The 19,068-nt window shown below is 39.8% G+C and overlaps 1 protein-coding gene across 7 annotated transcripts in view; it reads left to right on the plus strand.

The window, feature by feature from the left end:
* The window catches only part of UBAP2 (ubiquitin associated protein 2), a 136,865-nt gene that overhangs the window by 49,768 nt on the left and 68,029 nt on the right, over positions 1-19,068 (plus strand). For 5 of the 7 annotated variants that reach the window (XM_032308535.1, XM_032308539.1, XM_032308541.1 and 2 more), the window contains exons 3-6: positions 5,647-5,724; positions 8,468-8,578; positions 16,633-16,786; positions 18,067-18,144. In XM_032308535.1, coding sequence (XP_032164426.1) covers positions 5,647-5,724; positions 8,468-8,578; positions 16,633-16,786; positions 18,067-18,144 — 421 coding nt within the window. Of the gene's footprint in view, positions 1-4,183; positions 4,274-5,646; positions 5,725-8,467; positions 8,579-16,632; positions 16,787-18,066; positions 18,145-19,068 lie in introns of all 7 variants that reach the window. The other 2 variants (XM_032308538.1, XM_032308537.1) reach the window with 2 other exon arrangements.

Below are 19,068 nucleotides of genomic sequence, written 5' to 3' on the forward strand. Positions count from 1 at the left end.
TTAGGTTCCTCTTCTTTTTTTTTTAAAGGTAAGATTTATATACAGAGACATTTTAAGTGTTATCAGATCATTTTTTGTTGGTTGCACGTACCTGTATAACTCAGTCCTCTCAAAACACAGAACATCACCCTCATCACAAAAGGTTCTGTGGATTTTATTATGTTTTCTTGGTACAGACATCCTGCCTTCTTTTAGGGTTCTGGCAATTTTCTTTATGTACTGCTGATTTCTTTCACCTTGCCTCTAACTCTCATTTTATCTTTCTGTGTGCCTCTTTTTTTTTTTTTTTTTTTTTTAAAGATTTTATTTATTTATTTGACAGAAAGAGAGATCACAAGCAGGCAGAGAGTCAGGCAGAGAGAGAGAGGGGGAAGCAGGCTCCCTGCTGAGCAGAGAGCCCGATGTGGGCCTTGATCCCAGGACCCTGAGATCATGACCCGAGCTGAAGGCAGAGGCTCAACCCACTGAGCCACCCAGGCGTCCCTCTGTGTGCCTCTTTAACCTTCAGACTCTGCAGTTTTCCCATAACTAATGTGGACTCTGTTCTCCCAGTTTTCTAGTCCTTGCACACGTTGTCGCCCTTTTCCTCAGTCTTCAAGTATTTTCAAGAAAAAAATATCCTCTCCCTTTACATCTCTTCCTTCTTATGGTAACCACACTAACCACACTAACTTAGACCCTCATTACTATATTCTTAGACGGGTAAAATAGCTTTCTCCTTATCTTGGAGGCAGTATGATTGATACACTGGGCACTACAGACCTTGGGTAGTTAGGAGCCCTGTGCCTTTAACACCCAACATAAAATGTTAGTAACTTGCTTAGGGGCACACAATGGAGTTGAACTGTGTTATTATGTCTAAGATCTTTGCTAGCGATAAAATCAAAGCTCCACTTCATGATTTAATAATTTTTATAATAGGAACTTTTTTGGTCTTATGGAAGGATAATGCTTTAGGGATGAAGAATTTCATGATGCTTGCTTGCCAGATAGTTGTTAACCCTTTCCTGTATAACAGTTTTAATACGTTTTCTGAAGTTTGCATGCATATTGTAAGGGTATTTATTTAGGCATTTTCCATCTTTCTTCGTATAGGTATCCCCCTACTTTCCTTGCTTAATTGCCACAGGACTTTTCTTATTTAATTGCTTTAATTAGACCCTCCAGTACAAAAGGGTAGAACAGACACCTTTTTCTGTTCTTGATCTTGGGGGGAAAGCTTTCAGCTGTCCTTCAGTATTAACCATTTTTTTTTTTAAAGATTTTTATTTATTTATTTGACAGAGAGAGATCACAAGTAGATGGAGAGAGAGCCCGATGCGGGACTCGATCCCAGGACTCCCAAGTTCATGACCTGAGCTGAAGGCAGCGGCTTAACCCGCTGAGCCACCCAGGCGCCCCAAGATTTTATTTATTTTAGAGAGAGAGCATGAGCCAGGGGAAGGGTGTTCCGAGGGGTGGGGGTGGGGAGAGAGAAGCAGCAGACCCCTCTACCCTGAGATCATGACCTGAGCCAAAGTCAGACCTTTAACCAACTGAGCCACCCAGGTGCCCCACACACACTGCCTTTTAGTTTTGAGACAGAAGATAGCTTTATTCGCTAGGTAGGTTTTGTGTGTGTGTGTGTATTTTCATTGGTTATTGGGGTATTGCCTTACTCCTTATTGTTTTTCTTATAATAACTTTGTATGGGATTTGACCTTTATTTTTCTGTCGCTCATTTTTTTTTTTTTTTTTTTAAGATTTAATTTATTTATCTGACAGAGATCACAAGTAGGCAAAGGCAGGCAGAGGGTGAGGGGAAAGCAGGCTCCCCGCCAATCAGAGAGCCTGATGCCGGGCTCGATCTTAGTACCTGGGTGCCCCTCTGTCGCTCATTGTTATATGCAGTGAGTTTTCCTTTGTACTTTGAGATGGCAACGTGGTTCTGAGTGGCTTTTCTAATTTCAGAGAGTTTCTTTACTGTGTAATTATGTTGGCTTACTTTCTGATATTTCCTGACCCCACCCCTCCCCCAGTGTGGACCTTGCTTACTTCCGTTTATATGTGGTTTAATTTTGATTCTGCTAGTCATTTTCTCTTAATGAGAGCCCTAGATGGTTAGTTTCAAGAGTTGATAATGGTGGGGCACCTGGGTGGTTCAGCAGGTTAAGCATCCCACTCTTGATCTTGGCTCAGGTCATGATCTTAGGGTCCTGGGAGATATACTATATCTGTGGATGGTTTTTCTTTACATGTTTGTATTTGGAGGCTTGTGAGGGTTACTGTGTCATCTATTTTTATTATTATTATTATTATTTTTTAAAGATTTTATTTATTTATTTGACAGAGATCCCAAGTACGCAGAGAGGCAGGCAGAGAGAGAAGAGGAAGCAGGCTCCCTGCGGAACAGACAGCCCGATGTGGGGCTCGATCCCAGGACCCTGGGATCATGACCTGAGCCGAAGGCAGAGGCTTTAACCCACTGAGCCACCCAGGCGCCCCAGTCATCTAGTTTTATGATAATATTGTTGTCCATGGTATTTTGGTTTTGCTCTAAAGTTGAAGGAGTAGTTTAAAGAACTCTTTCTTACATACTCTTAATGAGATTTTTTTTTTAAGGTTTTATTTATTTATTTGATAGAGAGAAAGAGATCACAAGCAGGCAGGCAGAGAGAAGTGGGGAAGCAGGCTCCCTGCCGAGCAGAGAACCCGATATGGCGCTCGATCCCAGGACCCTGAGATCATGACCTGAGCCAAAGGCAGAGGCTTAACCCTCGGAGCCACCCAGATGTCCCTCCTAATGAAATTTTTAACATGGTGCCACTTTTACTCTTTTATTTTCTTCTATATTTTATATCTGTGTACACATGTACATTGTATGCATGTATTAATATATACATTATTTTTAGTTATTTCAGTATTCAATTATTCCATTGTCAGTTTCTCTGGTAGTGTCCCTTGTAGCATAGCATGTTTCCCCATTCTAGTATAGTATCAGCACATACCCCTTTTGTTTGACACGTATCTTTAGTCTAGTTAACTCTTAGCCTTTGTCTTCCAAAATTCTGGCAATTTAGAAAAAAAAATAAGCCAGTTTTAATGTAAAATATTCTTCGGGCCTTCTGGGTTCCTCAGTCAGTTAAAAATCCAACTCTTGGTTTTTGACTCAGGTCGGTGGGATCAAGCCTAGCGCCCAGTAGGGAGTCTGCTTGTCTCTCATTGCTCTTCCCCCTGCTCATATGCTTGCACTCTTTCTCTCAAATAAATGAATAATTTTTAAAAAATATATTTTATCTATTTGACAGAGGTCACAAATAGGTAGAGAGGCAGGCAGAAAAAGAGGGGAAGCAGGCTCCCTGCTGAGCAGAAAGCCGGATGTGGGGCTCAATCCCAGGACCCTGGGATCATGATCTGAGCCAAAGGTAGAGGCTTAACCCCCTGAGCCACCCAGGCACCCCTAAATGGATAATTCTTTTTTTTTTTTAAAGATATTTATTTATTTATTTATTTAATAGAGATCACAAGTAGACAGAGAGGAAGGCAGAGAGAGAGGAGGAAGCAGGCTCCCCGCCGAGCAGAGAACCCGATGCGGGACTCGATCCTAGGATCCTGAGACCATGACCTGAGCCAAAGGCAGAGGCTTTAACCCACTGAGCCACCCAGGCACCCCTAAATGGATAATTCTTAATTACAAGCAAACAAACAAACAAAAACTTCAATGTGAATTTGATTCTTCCTCATGATTAGATTTAGGTTATAGAACTCTGATTGGAATACCACACAGAGGACTTTTGAGTATTTCTCAGATTATGGTGGGTGGAGTTATGTCATAGCTATCTGCCTCTCACTGAAGATGTTGATTCATTCAGTCCAGAGTTCTTGTATTTCCTCTGATTTATTAACTGTGTTTCACCTAGCAGCTAAAAAATAATCATGTGGGGACACTTTGAGACCATGTGCAAGTAGTATGTTCCTCATGCAACTTTCCCCTTAGAATTAGCTTTTATTAATGATTACTGACTTAACTAATCTTTACTATCTTACCACATGAAGATTTTCTAGCTTGGTAGTGTTTTTTGTCAATGTAATATTACTAAGTATATGTTAAAAAGATTATCCTTACTTAGTGACTTTAGAAATAAAAATTAGACTAAATAGACACCATTTTTCACTGATTAAATTGGAATTTTTTTTTTTTAAGTTGGAAAGATTTTGAGGAAACAGGCTGTTTTATTCTGCTGGTGGAGAATAAATCTTTGTAGCTGGTGTGCAGAGAATTTTTGAACAGATGGTATGAAATGTTTTTCTTTCTTTTTTCCTTTTTTTAAATTTAGATTCATTTAGCCAACATATAGAGTACATCATAGATTTTGTACATCATTAGATGTACAAAACATTTTTCTAGATACTTCTTTGGTCAGTAGTTTCACATCTTTATATTTATTGCAAGAAATCTATCATGGGTATGTGTACAAATTTAGTTATAAGAGTAGATCTTTTGTAGTGTTTGAGCAGAAAAATTATTCATTATTAGCTCCTGGATTTTTTTTCATTCTCTGTGCTCATTCATTAATTTAAATGGTTCAACTTTTAAAATATTTATGTTGGGAGTTAGTAAAGGTTTTTGTTAACAAGGGTAATATTTTTACTTTATTACTATTATCATCATTAAAGTTTTTATTTATTTGAGACAGAGAAAGTGAGGGAGCATGAATGGAGAGGGATGGGGAGAGGGAGGGGAAGAAGGCGGCTCTCTGCTGAGCTGGGAGCCCGACTCAGGGCTCCATCTCTGGCTCCTGGGATCAGGATCTGAGCTGAAGGCAGACACTTAACCGATTTAGCCTCCCAGGTGCTTCAAGGGTAATATTTTTATTTCAGTAAATTTTTAGAGTAATTTTAAGTTCATTGGAAAGTTGCATGGAAATAGTACAGAGTTCCTATATGCATGCTCCTCAGTTTCCTGTTATCATAATCAAGGTACCTTTGTCAAAACTTACAAACCAAATTGGTATATTACTAAATAGCACACGGAATTAATTAATTAGTTAATTTAAAGATTTTATTTATTACTTGGGAAAGGGAGCATGAGTAGAGTGAGGGGCAGAGGGAGAAGCAGATCTCTGTTGAGCAGGTTTATGCTAAGCATAACCTGAGCCGAAGGTAGTTGCCTAACCAACTGAGCCACCCAGGCACCCCTAAAAATAGTATTTATTTAGTAAAATACAGCATTTGCTCTTCAGACCTGACCAGGATATCTTAAAAGAGTTGACAGCAGTGTTTTTTTTTTTTTTTTTTTTTTGACAGACATGCTGGTTCTAAGCCTGTGTCCTAGCAGTCTCCACTGTTTACTGTTCTTCTGATTTTCTGTGGTTCTTATTTACTCCATTTCCTCAAGGCAAAGAACATTTAAATGAGTCACATGGCCAGTTAGGATGAATAATAACTAGGTCATTTGGCCAAAGGAATGGGACCCGTATGCCGTTTAATTTGATGTTTATTTGGCTTATGGAAGCAGGTTGTAAACATTTGAGAGCTCTAATCACTGTTTTTGTTATCATAGCACTGTAGTGCTTGAGCTTTTTATCTTTTTGCAGGAGATTTTTGGCATCTAACTTGTATTTTAGGTGCTGAGATCTTTTTAATAATTCTGTGTGTACTTTTCAGGCAACAGCTGAACAGATGCGTCTTGCTCAAGTGATCTTTGATAAAAATGATTCAGAATTTGAAGCTAAAGTTAAACAGGTATGTTTGTGGCAAAGGATACTATTTTGGTAGTAGAATCATCCTAGTCACTAAAATGTTACCAACAATGATCTAGACATTGTGGAGAAGCACATTGACCTTGTCTGTACCTGGGTATAGAACGTACGTCAAATATTTGGCGAGTTCTCAGAAAGTCTTGTTTAATGTTAAGAACCAAATTGCTGGGGCGCCTGGGTAGCTCAGTGGGTTAAAACCTCTGCCTTCGGCTCAGGTCATGATCCCAGGGTCCTGGGATTGACCCCCACATAGGGCTCTCTGCTCAGCAGGGAGCCTGCTTCCTCCTCTCTCTGCCTGCCTCTCTGCCTACTTGTGATCTCTATCTGTCAGATAAATAAATAAAATCTTAAAAAAAAAAAAAAAAGAACCAAATTGCCTTCTCCAAAATTGGTGATGATGAATCCAAACATACGATGGAAAAATACAACATTAAATTTTAGTTTGATGTCTTCATATACAACTTTAATGAGAGGCATTTTTGGTAATAAAAATTTCAAAATCTTATTTCCTGATAAGGCTGCTTTTCCTTTCAAGATTCTAGAAATCAAGCTATATAACCCTTATCTCGGTCCCGACCTTGGTAGAGGTCTACAAGTCATTGCTGGAATGACTGTCCCACAGTGAACTTGTTACTGAGAGTTAGCTGGAAAAGGAAAGAAACCTTGGTTCTTTTCACTGCTACTGTAAAGAATTACAGAGCAGCAGAATGAAAGCGAACAGAGTTTTATTAAAGTACGTCCCAAGAGAGAAGCAGGCTAGTCAAGAGAAATGATGGCTTTGGAAACTTGGTAGTGTGGCCTTTTCTTTTGGGCAGCTCTAGAGTTGCAACAGTTGAGTGACAGGCCTTGGATTATATAATCATTAGCCAGCCAGCATGTTCTTTCCCAAATTGTATTTAAAATGCCTGCATGGGGTAGCAAACTGCAACATTATTTCTATTTTAGAGATATTAGGTCAAATAAGGACAAGCTACTTCTTTCTGCACAAGTGTAACTAGCACAACAAATTTAGCTCTTACTCCTGCCCAGGATGTTGTAACGACAAACCCATTGCTAGATGGGTAGAATGGGGTGGTCCCAGTCTGTCTTCATTTGGGGCTCTCCATCTTGATATCTAAGGTCCATCATCCTATTGCTCATGCCTAGCTTGCTGCCTAACTTCCCTTTACTGTGTAAACTCTTTGTTAATACTTACAATTGCTGTCATTAGACTAATGGTAGTAATTTTAGAAGGCCACAAAAAGAATTTATTAAAAACGATAGCACTTATTTTCCAGAATGAGATTTATGTACAGTTTGAGACATAATTCTACATATCATCTTGTCTTTCATCTGACTAGTATAGCAGATACACAAAAAGGAACACTGGTCCAGGAGCTCAGAGTTTTATGGTTAAACTTTAGTTTGCTCTCTTACTATTCCAGTCACTGGGGGGTAATTTTGATATTTAATGTGCATCTTATCACTTGTATACTACAGGTGTTGGGTTAATAGAGACACTGATAAAAACTGACACTAGTTGATGCCCAAAGACCAAAGGACTGGAAAGCTGTAAAGGTGTAGAACTTTCACCGTGCAATGGCAGGGAAGAAAGCAGAGAGAGTGGTACAGTGCAGAGTTCTATTCATGAGATCAGGATACCTGGACTCCATATAGGTCTTCCTGTTAATTAGTTTTTTGACCACAGAGAAATCACTTCAGATGGTGTCAAACTACTTTGAATAGGTGGTACACATTAAAACAGTTAAATGTGTGTAAAACACAAGAGATACTTAAATCATACATTTGGTAATTGAGAAACCTGTATATTGTATCTAATTTGTGATTGTACTTGTGATGAAAATGTTAAATAGCTTAATCTCTCCTTTTTTCTTTTTTTAAGATTATATTTATTTGACAGAGAGAGAGAGAGAGATCACAAGTAGACAGAGAGGCAGGCAGAGAGACAGGGGGAAGCAGTCTCCCTGCTGAGCAGGGAGCCCGATATGGGGCTCAATCCCAGGACCCTGAGACCATGACCTGAGCTGAAGGCAGAGGCTTAACCCACTGAGCCACCCAGGCGCCCCTTAATCTCCCTTGGTAAAGAGAATGTACCAAGGGGCTTTCTTTGATTACTTCAAATGTAGCACCCTGTTGAAGCTGCTTGCACAAGTACTATGTCTAGGAGTGAGTTTGTGATAGCTGTAGAATTGCACTTGTGAGACCTTTGGGTGTTGTCACTTAACTATGTTTATGGAATTTTTTTTTTTTTTTTTTTTTAAATATGGAGTCTTCTAATCCAAGCAGTGATAAACCACATAGGGAATGTTTTCTTTGTATAACATAGTTGGACTAGATGGTCTGTTATGGTGGCCATGTATACTTTGAGTAGTTCAGAATTTTGGGAATCCTAGGCCATTGAACTAAGTTGGAGTAGTCAGAGCTGATCCTGAGTATGCTGAGAATGTGTATATATATATAATTTGTGTACTGCTCATTAATAATCTGATACTTAAGTCTTCTTGGAGGAGAGTTGATTTGTTGTTTGACTCTCTGTATTGATGAAAAGACAAGTGATGGTCACAAAAAGCAGGTAAATGTTCTTGCATTATAAGCTCAGGGTCTGGAAGGAGGTCATCTTCATGAGGAAGGATTGTGTAATTTCTGTTTTTAAATAGAAGAATCTTAAAATTGGTATCAAGTGCCATTTTAGGGTCTCCTTAACCATTTTCGTATAATTTGAACAGCTTATGGAAGTGACGGGGAAAAATCAGGATGAATGCATAGTGGCCCTACATGACTGTAATGGAGATGTGAACAAAGCTATCAATATATTGCTGGAAGGGAATTCAGACACGGTAAGAATTATTAATAAATACTGTTAACTGATTTGCAGTGCTAAGATTCATCTCCAATTCCCTGTTGCATTTTGGACTTCTCTTTTTTGGGGGTGGGAGTGGAGGGCATTATGGGTTCCACTCCATGTTTGTTTTAAGACCAGAAAGAACACTAACCTGAAATGACTTTTTGTTACATATGATTTCTTCATGAAGTAGAATCTGAAGACTTGAAAAGGAACTTGGTGTTCTATCCCAGCCTTACATAGTTTCCAAATTCTCTGGGCCTGTGGACATTTTCACCTTTTATTTTATTTTATTTTATTTTTTTTTTAAAGATTTTATTTATTTATTTGACAGAGAGAAATCACAAGTAGACGGAGAGGCAGGCAGAGAGAGAGGAAGGGAAGCAGGCTCCCTGCTGAGCAGAGAGCCCGATGCGGGACTCGATCCCAGGACCCTGAGATCATGACCTGAGCCAAAGGCAGCGGCTTAACCCACTGAGCCACCCAGGTGCCCCATTTTCACCTTTTAAAACTTCTCTTGGCGGGGTACCTGGGTGGCGCAGTGGGTTAAAGCCTCTGTCTTCGGCTCAGGTCATGATCCCAGGGTCCTGGGATCAAGACCTGCATCAGGCTCTCTGCTCAGCCGGGAGCCTGCTTCCCTTCCTCTCTCTCTGCCTGCCTCTCTGCCTACTTGTGATCTCTGTCTGTCAAATAAATAAATAAAATCTTTAAAAAAAAAAAACTTCTCTTGCCTTCACTGCTCATGTTTCTTCATCTCAGTTGTCATCTCTTATTACTCCTTACATCTCTAGACTAAACGAAAACCAGAGTTTGCTGTATATCTGTTTTTTATGTGTGAATGTTCTGTAGACACATTTTCATGACCATTTGACAGATAAAATAAGAAAGAAAGGTATTGTTGTTTTAAGCTTAGTAAATTTTGAGGACTGTGCAGGCACACTAAAGCTTGTCCCTTTTATTTTAGGAAGGATACAGCTAAAGCCGCACAAGGCAGTGTCAGCCCCAATCTCTTGATTCTCAACGGAGACTACACTATCTTGTCTTGTCTCTTTTCTTTTCTTTTCATTTCCTTTTGTTTCTTTTCTTTTCTTTTTTCTTCCCTTTCCCTCCCTTTTCCTTTCCCCCTCCCCTCCCCTTTTCTTTTCTTTTCTTAGATTTTATTTATGAGAGAGAGAGAGAGAAAGTGAAGGGAGGGGTAGAGAAGGAGAAGGGGGATCCCCGCTCAAGGCTCAGTCATAGGACTGGGGTATCATGACCTGTGCTGAAGGCAGCTGCTTAAACCAACTGAGCTATCCAGGCATGCTGTGCAGTGTTTCATTTCTATTTCCTTTCAAAATTAATTAATTAATTAATTTGAGAGAATGAGCATGAGCAAGGAGAGGGGTGAAGGGATGGGGAGAGGCAGACTCCCCGCCGAGCAGGGATCCCAATGCCAGGCTTGATCCCAGGACACTGGGATCATGACCTGAGTCAAAGGTAGATGCTAACCTGCTTAAAGCAGCCAGGTGACCCTCATTTGTATTTTCAAATCACCATTTCAAAACAGATTAAAACAAATAATGATTCTCCTTTATTTATTTATTTAAAAAAATTTTTTTTTAAAGATTTTATTTATTTATTTGACAGAGAGAGATCACAAGTAGGCAGAGAGAGAGAGGAGGAAGCAGGCTCCCTGCTGAGCAGAGAGCCCAATGTGGGACTCGATCCCAGGACCCTGAGTTCATGACCCAAGCCGAAGGCAGCGGCTTAACCCACTGAGCCACCCAGGCGCCCAATGATTCTCCTTTAGATGGGCTATAAGGATGAACATAACCAACGTGCCTTCCTTGTCACTCTTTGGGTTTAATCAGGTTCTCGTTTTTATTTTTTATTACTTTTTATTTTTTTAAAAGCTTTTATTTATTTGACACAGAGAGAGATCTCAAGTAGGCAGAGAGTCAGGCGGGGGCGGGGGGAGCAGGCTCCCCGCTGAGCAGAGATCCCACCGCGGGGCTCGATCCCAGGAACCTGGGATCATGACCTGAGCCGAAGGCAGAGGACTCAAACCAATGAGCCACCCAGGCACCCCAAGGTTCTCGTTTTTAAGGATAAGGTTGTATTAGGGGCAGGCTATATAAAAATGGACTGATGTGACCAGCTCAGTAGTAAAATGAATATATTTAATATGAAGTAAGCAGAATGAGTAATGTAAGAATAAGATGTTTGGGATAGTATTTCACTATCTGAGTATAGCAGTATCTATGGGTAAAATTCCATGCAAGATGACACTAGTCTATCAGTTTGTTGGGTAAATACATTATGTTAAGTGTCAAAATAAATGAAATGTTGAATAGTTTTTGTTTGCTGATACTTAGGCTTATATTTTCTGGGTTTTATAAAATATGAGGAATATGTTTACTTTTTTTTTTTTTTAAAGATTTTATTTATTTATTTGACAGAGAAAGAGACAGCAAGAGAGGGAGCATAAGCCATGGGAGAGGGAGAAGCAGACTCCCACTGAACAGGGAGCCTGATACAGGGCTCTTTCCCAGGACCCTGGGATCATGACCTGGGCCAAAGGCAGACACTTAACGACTGAACCGCCCAGGTGCCCTGGGAATTTGTTAACCTGATTGCTAATGGATGCGGTATAGAATGGCTCTCAGTTTTGTTTCTTTGTGTTTGTCTTGTTTTTGTAGAGAGGGAGAGAGATTGGGGGAGAGACATAGGGAAGAGGGGGAGACAGAATTTTTTTTTTTTTAAGATTTTTATTTGTTTATTTGTCAGAGAGAGATAAAGAGCACGAGCAGGCAGAGAGGCAGGTAGAGGCAGAGGGAGAAGCAGCTCCCTGCTGAGCAAGGAGCTGGATGCGGGACTCGATCCCAGGACTCTGAGATCACCACCTGAGTCAAAGGCAGACGCTTAACCGACTGAGCCACCCAGGCCTCCCGGGAGACAGAATCTTAAGCAGGCTGCATACCAATGCAGAACCTGACTCAGGGCTCTATCTCACAACCCTGAGATAATTACCCAAGCCAAAGAGTTGGACACTTGGGGTGCTTGGGTGGCTCAGTGGGTTAAGCCTCTGCCTTGGACTAAGGTCATGATCTCAGGGTACTGGCATTAAGCCCTGCATCAGGTTCTCTGCTCAGCGGGGAGCCTGTCCCCCATCCCCACCCCGCCCCCACCTGTCTCTCTGTCAAATAAATAAATAAAATCTTTAAAAAAAAAAAAAGAGTTGAACACTTAACTGACAGAGCCACCCAGGCATCTCTAAACTACCTCCTTTATACATATTTTTTATATATATACATATATATATATATATATATATATATATATATATATAATCGCTGTGAATAAATGAAATATTGCCAAATTGTTTATTGGAGGGCCTATTTCTTTTTATATGTTTAAGGTAAGTCAGGATACTACTTTGTGTTGTCTTTCCTTTAGCTAACTTAATTCTTTCTTTGGTAGGGTGTTGAATTTTCAAGCCCCCCCCCACCTTTTTTTTTTTTTTTTTTTTAAGATTTTATTTATGTATTTGACAGAAATCACAGGCAGAGAGGCAGGGAGAGAATGGGGGTGAAGCAGGCTCACCTGCCGAGCAGAGAGCCCGATGTAGGGCTTGATCTCAGGACCCTGAGATCATGATCTGAGCCGAAGGCAGAGGCATAACCCACTGAGCCACCCAGGCACCCGTGAATTTTCAAGTCTTTTTTTTTTTTTTTTTTTTTTTTAAGATTTTTTTAATTTATTTGTCAGAGAGAGAGCGTGAACACAGGCAGACAGAATGGCAGGCAGAGGCAGAGGGAGAAGCAGACTCCTTGCCGAGCAAGGAGCCTGATGCGGGACTCGATCCCAGGATGCTGGGATCATGACCTGAGCCGAAGGCAGCTGCTTAACCAACTGAGCCACCCAGGCGTCCCTCAAGTCTTAAATAAATGTCCAGTTCTCTATGTTTTATTGAGTTTTAACTTCTCACACTCCTTTGGGACTGAATTCAAAGGAGGTAGTTCTGGGTTGAATGGTAAAGAACATATCTTTGGTTACGCTGAGTGTGGAAATCACATAGTGAGGTTGGATCTAGTTTGGTTTCTTCTTAGATCAGAAAAGAGCAAATTAGGGCACGAATAACCGACACAAAAGGCGTATACTCGTTGAGAGATGAGAAGGCTGTGGTAGAAATGGAGAGCCAGAGTGAAAGTTCTTTTGAAATTCTGGTTTGTTTAGGATCATTCTTCTATAGTGTTTGTCTTGTTGCCTACCTGATTGCTGTCTCTAGGAGCCATGACTAACCAGCTGTAAGGAATACCTACCTTCCCCTGACTAGGATTGAGTTTATTGGAGTGGAGGTGCTAGACAAAATAAACACGGTAGGGTTGCTAAGAGCAAGAACATTTAAAATAAACCATGAAAGCAAGCAAATCTTGTCCTGTTGACTAACCTTATTTTGTGCCAGGATCTTCTGAAACAAAATTACTATTATTTTAAATATTTTATTTATTTATTTGAGGGAGAGAGGGAACGAGAGAGAGGGACAAGCAGGGGAGGGACAGACGGAGAGGAAGAAGCAGGCTGCTGCCGAGAGGGAACCAGATGCACGGTTCACTCCAAGGAACCTAGGATCATGACCTGATCCAAATACAGTTGCCTGACCAGGCACCCCTGAAACAAAATTATTACTTTGGTGGGGGGGGGTAGGTTGAATTGTCCCTGATAATATTTTTCCTTTTTTGAAAGATTTTATTCATTTATTTGATAGAGAGATTACAAATACGCAGAGAGGCAGCTGGGGTGGGGTGGGGGAGCAGGCTCCCTCTGAGCAGAGAGCCTGATGCGGGGCTTGATCCCAGAACCCTGAGATCGTTACCTGAGCTGATGGCAGAGGTTTAACCCACTGAGCCACCCAGTCTACCCTGTCCCTGATAATTTTAAGAATGAGTTTGTCTTTCTCTGTTCAAGGAGCTGTTACAAAGTAAAACATTTAGCATGATCATAAGTACTGATAAACCTCTTATTTCATTATAATGCTGTTTTGAGTGACAATCATTATGAAATATCAGTCTCTTGCATTAATTTACCTTTTTTTTTTTTTAAGTAACTTATTTGTGTTGTGTAGATTTTTAATTAGTTGGCCTGGAAAGCTACTTTTCTGATTATTAAATGTAGTGTTGGGGAGGACCATTCTTCCTTTCAGAGTTTCTTCAGACCTATTCTACAGGTAGCCAAGTACAGATAACAAAGGTTATCAGAAGTTTCGTTCATGTTGAAAGCTTGTGTGCATGCTCACAGACTGTTGTGCTAAGTGTGTGATACTCTCTTTAACATTTACAGTGGCATTAGACCAATTGCCCCTTAAGTTTGCTCTCCTTACTTTCCCCCACAAATAAGTTCTTGTCAGTCTTAGTAGATTTCACAAGCCCAAGACTTACTTGTGGCCATCCTTGGCTTAATGAAATGGGCTAAGATGTTTTTCTCAAATGTTTCACATACAGGGGCACCTGGGTGGCTCAGTTGGTTAAGAATCTGCCTTTGGACAGGTCATTTTCCCGGAGTTCCGGCACTGAGCCCCTCCATCAGGCTTCCTGCTTAGCAGGGAGTCTGCTTCTCCCTCTGCTGTTCATCCTGCTTTTGCTTGCGTGGGTGCTTGCTCTCTCTCACAAATAGGTAAATCTTTAAAAAAAAAAAAGACAATGGAAATTGTATACATATTCACCTGTGCTGACTCTACTATGTGTAATTTTTCTAGGTCTTCTAGAATTTACTTTTTGTCATATTAACCTAAGAGGACAGGATTCTGTCTTGCATAGGTGTCTTGTTTATTCATATTAGCAAGCATATTGAGTTCATACAGTTATTTCTCTGGAATGAACAAGCTTTATTGTTTTCTCTAATTAAAAAAGCAACGCAGAGGGATGCCTGGGTGCCTCAGTCAGTTGAGCAGATCTGTCTTTGACTTAGGTCATGATATCAGGGTTCTCGGATCGAGCTCTACATTGGGCTCTGTGCTTGGTGGGGCATCTGCTTCTCCCTCTCCCTCTGTGTGCGTGTGTGATTTGTCTCTCAGATAAATCTTAAACAACTACCAGTATGGAATGATAAATTAAACAGCATCCTCATTTAGATAACTAGTCCTTTTTTCAGTGTATATATATGTGGGCTTTTCTTTGAACTAACAAATATAATCCTATTTTATACACTGTTAGTTGTTAGCTTGCTATACTTACATCGTGGATCTCTTTCTGTGTACACCTGGGTAACCTTTTTTTTTTCCCTAAAGATTTTATTTATTTGAGAGAGAGAGTGTGCATGCATGCGTGAGAGCATGAGTGGAAGGGAGAAGCAGGAGAGGGAAAAGGAGAGAGGGAGAAGCCCAGTGCTGGCTCCATTCCAGGGCCCAGGGTCCCAGGATCATGACCTGAGCTAATGGCACATTGTTGACCTATTGAGCCACCAATTGAGGCACCCACCCCCACCTGGATAGCTCTAAGTGGCTACGTACTGCTCCCTTTGTGCATGTTTTAGAGTATAATCTCTTAAGGTAGACATTTGGAGAATCCCCCCATCCTTCATTCTAATTTCTGTATATAAAAGCTTGCACAATTATAAATTTAATAGAGTTGCTTGGCTAAAAGCTGTGAACTAACTAACGTTTGGTTATTATTCCCGGGTAGACTTGTAGGAAGATTAGATTAGATGGGTATTCACCAGAAGTGAATATGCCAGATTATTCTGCATAACTGCCAATTGCTGATTTTTAAAAAATATTGATCAAAGCTTATAGTTGGAAAATAACTTGTTTTAATTTATATTTTTTTCACATCTTACGATTTTATCTGTAACTAAATACAGGGGTTTAGTAGAGGTTTGTAGATGTCAAAAAAATTCTTGCCACAAAAGTGTTCTAAATCTGGCCTCCACTGTTTTGAATGTAATTCAGCTAATGTTTCTTTAATTTTAGTTTATTAGTTTCTAGTGCTTATGTTGATTTGGATATACAATATTAGAAATTTCCTTTTGTTCCTAAGATTTTTTTTAAGCTTAAAATAGTTCTTGCTCTTATTTTGGTATTGAATCACTTCAAATCTCTTGTGAAATGAGGTAGATGATGACAAAGTAAACAGAAACAAATGTGCCAGTTTGGGGATTTCTCAGTAATGTAACTTTATTGGTATCCTAATACCACTTATTTTTACAAGGACGAAGTGTTCTTTTCTCAGCAATTTATATATAACTTTATATATGATAAATTGATTTCAATTACCATTAGAGGAGAAGCAGCAAAGGGAGGTTATATAAGTTATTTTGACTTCTTATTAGAAACACGTCTTTTTATTTATTTTTTAAAAATATTTTTATTTATTTGACAGCGAGAGAGGGAACACAAGCAGAGTAGAGGGAGAAGCAGGCTTCCTGCTGAGCAGGGACCCCACCCCCACCCCCCACCCCGGCCATGCGGGGGTTGATCCCAGGAACCTGAGATCGTGACCTGAGGCGAAGGCAGATGCTTAATGACTGAGCCATGCAGGTGCCCTGGAAACACATCTTTGTGGTTGAAATTTTGGGTACTTAGTTTAAAAAAACGAAACCAAACCCAAATTTATTTGCCTACTTTTAAATTTTTTTAGATTGTTAACTTTGGTTAACTGAATGGAGCAAGTTATTCCTGAGGTTTTAGGAAAGCATTTCAATGTAATTTTGTATTCTTTGAGCTAACTTACTTATTCATAGATTTAAGGCAATTGCTTAGGTGGAGGTGGCATAGTCTTGGGGAAATGACCTTTATTTTAAAATCAGCATAGGAAAAGGCTCTGGTGGAACAACATACAGTGTGTTGTTAATTCAGTTAGTTGCTGTACTCTTTTGTGCTGTGTATGGCAACAGGAGCTTAGCAAGAGGTTTGCTGTCTTTTTCATCAGAAAGTAGAAAGATACTGATAAGAATTAAAATGGTAGGAAAATGAGCTGCAGGGCATGGGTTATTAGGTCTAGAAGGTATATGCACATATCCTTGATAATTGTATACACTTTGAATGACAACTCTGGCCACTCTTGTTTTTGGTAGACTTCATGGGAGACTGTAGGGGGAAAGAAGAAGAATTTTGGAAAAGAAAGTTCAGAAAACAAAGAGAATAGAGAGAAGAGAAGTGAGAGAGAAATAAATCGTGGACGTGGAAACAACAACCGGAAAGGAAGAGGTGGCAATCGTGGGAGAGAGTGTAAGTACATTTCTCCTCAAAATTTTTTTTATGAACATTTTTATGCACACTGAAAAGCTGAAAGGGTAGTGCAACGAATGCCCATAAATCTAGTTCCTCAATGCAGTGTTTGTTATTATAGGTAACACTTAATAATGAGCTAACTGAATAGTTTATTAGAACTGTAACTGATGCAATTTCATATTAGCATTTACCTGGGGTGTAGATAGTGAATTGTGTGTCTTAAGACTGCCTTCTGTCATATATCCAGTATACCCTCTAATTTTAAAGTGAGGTTTTTACTCACTGATAGATAATGCTGTTTATTCTTCCCACTTAATGGATACTCATTGTAATAGGTAAGGATTAACTAATCCTTAAGAGGGAGATTGTCAAATAGGGAAGATTTTTCTCAGTCCTTTCATTTGACCCATATTTTGGCATCATTACCTATACACTACCTTCTGGGCAGACATACTGTCTTAGGGACTTTTGCTAGTTTATTTATTCCACAGATGTTTACTGGGTACCTACTATGTGGCAGGTAGTCTAATAGAGCAATGAATAAAACAAATCCTTGCTTTCCCGAAACTTTTAATGAAGATAGAATGAGATGTGACAATAAGAAAGAAGTAATATGTTTTGCAGTAATATGATATTTTAATGTTATATGTGGAAATTATGCTGTGGGGAAAAACAGGCAGCAAGATGGTGATTTTAGGGAGAACTTTGGCAAATTTAAATGGAGTGGCTGTGGCAGTTAGGCCCTTAGAGAGATGAGGAGACCAAGCTGTGCTCAGAATTTAGGTATTATATGGAGTCATTAATTCCAGTGTAGGGGTGAGGAGAAGACAAGACTCTGCTGTCATGTACTGGATAGCATCTTAGGAAAACCTATCTCCCACACTAATTTTTTCAGCAACTCATTATTTCCTTGGTATTGCTGTTTTGCTGCTCTAGGCCTTTCCAGGCTTTGAACCTAACTAGTGAGCCAGTTTTGTTGTGTATTACACATAGCTGCACAACAAATGTTTTTTGAAGCAGACTTGCTTTAGGGAAGGGCAAGTCCAACTAGAAGGAAGAAAAAAGTGGTACCTAGTTTTAATTTCCTTACAGAATTTTCATCTACAAATTAAGCGAGATGTGCTGTCAGATTTTGAGTCACTTTTATTTGGTTTTGTTTTTACTGTTTTCTGATCCCTCTTGTTAAGTTTTAGCCTTTTTAAAAATAGCCTTTTTGTCCTTGCCTTTGATAGCTCTTAAACACAATGATGTACAAGAGGTACTCTTTTCTTCCGTAGTTAGAGGCGAGGAGAATGGTATTGATTGCAGTCAAGGGGACAAGCCTTCAGACCGTGGCAAGCGAGCTCGTGGCAGAGGTAAGACAGAATAAGGGGGAAGGAGATGCCTGTGATTGGAAGGAGGAGGCAGGCTGTTGGTGTACATACTTCATCAAGGCCTGGCAGTGTGCTCTGGGACAAGAACTGATCTGCAGCCTTTGCATTTGTTCACTGATGGCTATGAATGAAATGTTTGGGTTTATGTAATTTTGAGAAAACTTACTGGTTGGTTTCACCCAAACTGAGAAAGGCCTTTTAATGATTAACTTAAAACTTGAAGCTCTGGTCAAATAGTCATTAAATTCTTTGCTGTTGGACTTTAATAGTTGTGTTTTACCCATATGATACTGGCTTTAAAATGAAAGTATTTGCCCATTCATTAGCTCTTTCTTATCCCCCAGTATTTTTTATTAGTGATCATTTTTTAACATTTATGAACTTGGGATGTCATTAAGCCACTTTAATAATATAATTTCATGTACTTCAGAGTTGTGACTGAATTTTTTCGGGTCATAAAATCAAGATACTCAGATGTAATATACAGATCCTGCTTTGGTTCAGTGGATGAGCTACCTTAACTTTCTGTTTGATCCATTTTATTTCATTTTTCTTTTTAAGATTTTATTTTTAAGTGATCTCTGCACCTAATGTGGGGCTTGAACGCACAACCCCAAAGAACAGGAGTCTCAGGCTCTACAGACCAAGCCAGCCAGGCGCCTCTCTTTGATTTATTATTATCATTATTATTATTTTAAAGATTTTATTTACCTATTTGACAGAGAGATCACAAGTAAGCAGACAGGCAGGCAGAGGGGGAGGAGGAAGTAGGTTCCCCTCTGAGCATAGAGTCCGGTGCAGGGCTCAAACCCAGGATCCTGAGATCATGACCTGAGCTGAAGGCATAACCCACTGAGCCACCCAGGTGCCCCTCTTTGATGTATTATTAAATGCAGTTGTGTCTGC

The sequence above is a fragment of the Mustela erminea genome, chromosome 12, assembly GCF_009829155.1.
Source record: "Mustela erminea isolate mMusErm1 chromosome 12, mMusErm1.Pri, whole genome shotgun sequence".
In the NCBI taxonomy this organism is placed as follows: Eukaryota; Metazoa; Chordata; class Mammalia; order Carnivora; family Mustelidae; genus Mustela; species Mustela erminea.